Raw genomic sequence first — 6,619 nt, forward strand, 5'->3', positions numbered from 1 at the left:
AAACAGGTTATGTTTAGGCTATGAGCTGTGGGGCCTGATCTGTTAGTCACAGCTAGGTAGGAAATGTGAGGAATTTTCAGTCCTCACGTCTCCCTGGTTATAGTGTGGCCAATAGATGAATGCTGCAAATCTCTTTCATCTTTTTGCATAGGTCGTTATGCTTTTATTTATTTATTACTCTTTAGCCTTATGAAGATACTGGGTTAACGTATCAGTCTTAGAATGTTTTAACTTGTGTGTGGTAAAATCTGTGGAAAGGTAATAGTTTAATTGAAAGAATTGGAAAAAAGTATCTTCTCTTTCCTGCGGCAGAGCCACTGCCTTATAAGTAATTGCTGTATACAGTGTGTGTGTGTGAGTGTGAAGGTACTAGAAACGTCTGCACTAGATATTTTTCTCGTTCTTTTCATTACCTGATTTAAACCAAAAATTGATCTAACTGTCTCCCTCTTGCTCTTCCCCCCCCTCTCGCTCTTCCCCCCTCTCGCTCTGTGCCTCCAACAGCTGTAGGATTTGGAATGGATCCTGACTTACAAATTGATATCGTCACAGAACTGGATCTCGTGAATACAACTCTTGGGGTAACACAAGTGTCAGGACTACACAATGCCAGCAAAGCATTTTTATTCCAAGGTAAGACAAACATCCTCAGTTCTCTTATCTCACTTCTGTCTGCATGAGCTCATAAGAGCTTTGATGCCTAACTGATTCCCTGTAATGGTGGTCTTACTTAACTGACACTTTCTTTTATTTTTATTTTTTGGAAATAGTCCTTGTTACTTTCCTGAAATATATATGCCTTTTTTTTTTTTTAGTGTGCTGTCAGGTAGTTGAGGTTAGAGATCTTTAGGGAAGTATTTTTGGGTAGGTTTTCGACACTCCCCGGTATTTATTTCTGACTAAATATGTCACAGTGGTTCCACAGTGGACTCGGTTGTATGCTTGTATACTTGCTCTCTGTGATTGTACACATGCAGAGGCACACACAGCTGAAGCTATGTAACTATGAGAAAGCATTTGATATGTTGACACTGATTAGTAACGTGTAACAAGTCTTTCATCAACTTTGTGGAAACTGTCGAAGTGAGAAAATGGAATTGTATTGCATTTAACTGTCCAAGCTGAGTACCAGGTACAGAATAAGTCACTTTGAATTGCAATTTTTTTCATTCAGTATTCTAAGATAATGCTTGTGAAGTGTTTTAAAACAGTGTTGTGTTGTTTTGGTTTTTTTTTTTTGTATTTTTAGTGAGTGAAATTCTGGATGAATTAACAATTTTTACCATGGACTTAAGTAAGGTCCAGATTAAGAGACTAATGTCCCGTGGGGTGGAAGCACTGAGTTGCTACAATATGCTTATTAGGCGAGAAAGACATTTATATCACTTGAGATTAATACGCATATTAAAGCACAGTTGGGAACATTTTTATTGTGGAACTTCCTATGTTTGTTTTTTCTTTACTGTGCTTTACTCTGTGTTGAAGTGTGCAAGTTAGTGTCTCACTTTTTGATATCTGTCCTCTGTAGCTGTTTTCAGAGGCAAATTATGATCTCTTTTAGCTTTAGTTCTGGATCTGCAATGCTAACTGACTGTATTGTAAGTGGTAAAAGAAGTGGGTCTGTAATCTTAGTTCATTCTTCACCTGGCCAAGGCTAGTTTAGGAGCCAGAGCAGAGAGACTTCTGGAGACCTTCTCAGAGTTTGTTAGTCATATTTCCAGTCTTCTATGATACAATGAGTAGCATAATTTTCACTGATTCCCAGGTTAATGTCCAGAAGAAGAGCATTGATTTATTCATTTAAAGATATCAATTGTTTTTCTTCTGATACCCTGGCTCCAGGGTTGTGTATTATGGCCAAACAATATTAAAGTACAGTCATTCCTCTAAGGACTGCAGTGGCCTGACTGACTTAAAATATTTTAGTATTTCCAGTTGCTATTCCATGCAGCTAATCGCAGCCACACTGATGAACTGTCATGGTGAGTTTTCACAGACTGCTGGTCAGAGCTGCAGGGAGGAAGACTGAGATGTGTTTTTCAGGATATTGATTGAAACCATTGATACTGAAAGTAGCTTTGAAAGGCTAATGGTGAAGATGTTACGGATATTCAGTTCTTTTTGCCTTGGAGGACCCCGACTGTAGTTTACAACTTAGAGAAGACTAAAGTGTAAAAAAGGTAGAGCTTGTAAAATTCACATGAGCAGATAAATTGGAGGATAGATGTTCGTGGGAAACAGTGAACGAAAATTCACTGTACGAAGTGAATAAACGATTCAAAGTCTGTAGGTAGGTAAATAAAGCTTTTTTTATTTCCCATAACAGAAATTCTTCTTGCTAATGCACTTGCTGTGCTTGGATATTGCCTCTAGTATAAAACTTCCTGGAAGATGGCTCGGGCAAGTTATTCTCTTCGGTTGAGCTCATCAGCACTTGGGCTGGGAAAAGACTGAAGACCTTTGGTCTATTACTCCATCCCAAGAGAGGTCCGCGAGGGGTCTTTTGCTGCTCCTGTCAGATGGGATGGAAGTCCGAGGCTGCCCTGTTGGCTGCTTCCCTTCTTCTTCATATCTGTTATTTGTTAAATGTCAGCAGTATGTCGGCAGCTGTATGAATTCCCTTTTACTAACAGAGGTGGCTTACTTTACAACTACAGTTTGGCTGTGTGCCAGGTCCTTTGGCTGGAACCAGGAGATACTTACTTTTGATTTTTATCTTGCCATACAGTAAAACCGATACAGAACTCAGGGCAATGTATGGGCAACTGCTATGTCTAAGTGAAAAGTAATACTTTTTCTCACAGAGAGTCACAAAAAACCCCAGCCAACATGACATTCCCAGAGGAGAGAAAAGACTGGAAGTTAGTGCTTAGTTTTAAAATTACTGTATCCTCTTGGACCAGCTATTCCAGTCTCCGAGACGTTGTCCTTTCAGCAAAGCTTTGCTTTGATTAGTTCTTACCGTACGTGAGTAGTTAATGCATGCTGTGCCTCGCTGCGCCACGCTGCTCCAGTGTTGTCTCCGGGGCTCTGGGCAGGGGAGGACCTGCTTCACCTGGCAGGCTGATTGCTGAACATGGAGCCACATTAGAAGACCTCTTCACTCACAGGTTTTCACCGCTGAGGATTTCCTAGTTCAGGAAATGAGAAGAGTTTGTGAGTATGTTCTTTGGCGTCCAGTTTTCATAGGGACAGTTTTGCCTGCCGCCTTTGGCAGTGTCCTTACAGCAATGTAACAGGGCTCTGAGCTTACAAAAAGGTTCCCTGTGGATTGTTTTCTGTCTTGTAAGATTTATTTTCTAAAATGGCTTTACTAGAGCTGTTCAAACTGAGAGCGTTCCTATGTGCGTCCCTGGAAGTGTACTTCTTTGAGGTAGAGAAATGGTAATTTTTCCTCAACCCAGACAGGTCTGTGTACAGCTATAGTGAAAATATGGATTGTTCTCTTAAGCAAGATTCTTTTTCTGTGAATTAAACTCTTTGAAACAGAAAGCTTTAAAAGTTTTGGGAATTCTTTCAGTTGCATTTAGAGGCAAAAAGAAGAAATGAAGAAGGGGGGTGATGGGAAGACATGCACAAAAGAAAGAGAAACAATTAGATTTTTTGATCGGTGATGTTAGGTCTCTTACAGTAAGTGACATACTGTTTGTTACAAAGTTTCTGGGGAGTGATGTCATGATTTGATTTATCCTAGAGAAAATGTAGAACAACTCTTTTCCCTGGAGAGAGCGATTTCAGTCCAAGACAACCTCAGTGAAGCCAGTGGAATATTCTAATTTTATAATAATATTGGTGGTAATCTGAATGAAACTCAGATTTCCGTGTGAAGCAGCTTTACAGGCAAAGAAGCAAATTCAGCTCCGTTGCAAATTGTGTGACAGCATGATAGAACCAAAGTGGCAATTGAGAGATGTGGGTTGCCTTTGGGCAAGCAAATCTGTTCCTAATTCAGAAAAGCATAGAAACCTATAATTAAGTGTAGTCATCTGAGTGGTCCTGTTGGGCATGGACTTAAGTTATCAGAGTATTTCAGCTGGATTTTTGATTGATCAGTTCAATTATTTGTGTGTTTCAGTTCCATTCTCTCTGAAATGGGAACGAGGGAATCCAAAAAGCAGTGTAAGTGCTGACATTGTGAATTAGATGAAATGTAGATACCTAACTTGTAACTGCAATTCTGCAAACAGTCTGACACTTAAGATCCCTAACATTATGGTGTCTTAATTATTTATCCTTTATTTATTTACACAAACAAGAGTGGGGAAAAAAGTCTTTGTGTCCAGATGTGTTGTTCTAGCACGAAGGGACAAAGGAGGGCGAGTGGAGATTCTTGACTAGAGTGCTCTTGGGGAATGGGGCACCCAAGATCCTGGTGTCTGATCCCACGTCTCCTCGCCTCCAAGCAGGAGTCCAAAGAATTCAAGGAAACAGTTCTGGGGGTGGGTGGGAAATCTGCCTCAAAGAAATGTATTGAAAATATTAATCATCCACCTAATGCATTACAATAGCAACCTATAAACATTGTGTGAAAGACATCTATAAATAGTATCTTACAAACATGACAAAATGATACTGAAATTCCTAGAGGAAGATTATAGTATAAATTTTAATACATTAAGAAACACTGAGCCATGGCTCGCTTAGTGGGGCTCAGTCCTGTTCTATGTTTTAGATAGCAGGGAAGCAGGGCTTGTTTTGACCCTGTAGGTGAAAACCAGGAAAGCAGGATCTTGAGCTCAGTGGCAGAGAAAGGCTCTCATTATAAATAAGGCAAGAGGAGGTGCTTAACTGGTTGTCCTGTTTCTAGGTAGACTGAGCCCAATTTTTAGCGTAGCTGTTAAATTATGTGATTACCTTAACCAGTCTGATTTTCTTCTGTGCTCAGTTCTCATTGGGGAAGGAAAATTTTATTCCTTTCACAACCTGTCAACTATGCCCCTTTCGTTTTAATTCTTCTCCTCTCAACATCTCTTTTGAACTAACAGAGGCTTAAAGCCTTTACTTATAAAGCAGTTCCCCCAAGAAGTTTATTACGGCTTTGTTGTTTCCTTTCCTAGCAATCTGGCAGTATTTTTCAACTTAGTCTTTAAATTAGGAGTCGTCTTTTTACTATGTATGCTGTGTATAGAACTCAGTAAAATAAACCACCAAGTACTGTTAAAAGCCCTTTCTTCCTTGACCGTTTCTTTACTTGTATTAAACAATGACTGGATTTATAAGAGAAACACCTGTCCCGCAGCTCCTGCAGCAGAGTTCAGTCACGCTCTTTCTTCCCACTTTGTACTGGTGACTGCCGAGTTCTTTTCTGTACAGTCGTGGCTCCAACAGGAAAGGTGAAAGAATAACAAGTACCTTAAAGCACAGAGAAAGGCAATGTTTTTGTGAGAAAAGAGTGAATCTTGTTGGGTTCCTGAAACAAAAGAGCCGTCCTGCTTCAGGCCATAGGAGAGAGCAAAGCTGCAGTCCCAAGGGGGTAGAGGTGCCTCCCAGCAGACTCGCTTGAGCTTCCAGATACAGTACAACCCTCTCTGTTGGCATTTCCTCTCAGTGTGTTATGGATCGTGATTTTTTTTTTTTTAGACACCTTCCTTCTTGACTTGCTAATTCCTCACTTAGAGAGTAGAGGTGTTTCCAGATCCTGCTCTAGGAGCCTGAGTCCTAAAAGTCAGCTTTTGCGATGCCAAAGTCAAAGGGGTTTGATTGCTAGCCAGCTTTGCTACGCTTTGAGATTGGTGGATAAGGAAAACTGCGTAAGTTGATCTTGTTGTCAGGAGTGGGCGCATACCCTTTATATCAGGAACGTTAGCTCTGCTTCTGCTAGGACAGTCTTCAGGGTACGCTTGTAACGCCCTGGCTGTGTGTGTGGGGCCAGTAAATTCAAAGGCCGGGTGAGTAGGCTGCTGCCTTCATTCACCCATGTGTGAACGTCTTCTCACCCGAGTCTCCGTGACCTGCGTGCTATGGCTGAGGTTTTAATCCACTTCAAGTGTTAAAGCTCAGTTATGCCAGTTAATGTGCAAGGTGTGCGAGCTGCAGAGCTCAGAAAAGAGCCAGGGACGGAATGAGAGGAGGCAGATAACGGCTGGAGGAGGAAACTTGCAATTACTCTTCCTGGGGTGGACAGCAGGGAGGTCTGCAGTGAGTAGGAGAGATAAACTTTAATTTCGGAGTTCAGGACGTCGGTCCTTCTTTACGTGAGATAATGCAATGAGAGTAATTTCTTTCTGTGTGATTTCTCCTGGTATGTTTATAGCAAATATTCAGTATAAGCAGTATCATTTTTGCAGAACAGAAATCTTACAGTACCAGAAAAATTAGGAAGGCACAACACGGGTGGCTCAATCTTTTTTTTTTTTTTTAACCCAGATATTGCCCACTGCCTGCCTGGGCGCGCAGCCGAGCGCCTGCGCAGCTGCTCGCTCATTGCTTCCCTCCAGCCAGATGAGGTTTTTTCCCGTTTAAAATACGCTTTGCCTGAGGTGCCACCATCCAGGGCGAGGGGCCGGGCGGTGCCCTGCGGTGGGGCGGCTGGAACCGGCCGTGTCCGGCACGGGCCTCCCCTCACAGACCTGCCTGTACCTCACCGCCCGCTACAGGTATCTCTTCCTGGAAACTCTGC

General features: G+C 41.8%; 1 protein-coding gene across 1 annotated transcript in view; it reads left to right on the plus strand.

The window, feature by feature from the left end:
- Positions 1–512: 512 nt before the first annotated feature.
- Positions 513–6,619, plus strand: part of NELL1 (NEL-like 1 (chicken)) — a gene marked incomplete at its 3' end in the record, with an annotated part of 87,128 nt that continues 81,021 nt past the window's right edge. Inside the window, exon 1 of the mRNA XM_009581001.1 lies at positions 513–633. Within this exon, the coding sequence (XP_009579296.1) occupies positions 519–633 (115 nt within the window). The remainder of the gene's footprint in view (positions 634–6,619) is intronic.

This window comes from Fulmarus glacialis, unplaced genomic scaffold (assembly GCF_000690835.1).
Source record: "Fulmarus glacialis isolate BGI_N327 unplaced genomic scaffold, ASM69083v1 scaffold5647, whole genome shotgun sequence".
Lineage (NCBI taxonomy): Eukaryota > Metazoa > Chordata > Aves > Procellariiformes > Procellariidae > Fulmarus > Fulmarus glacialis.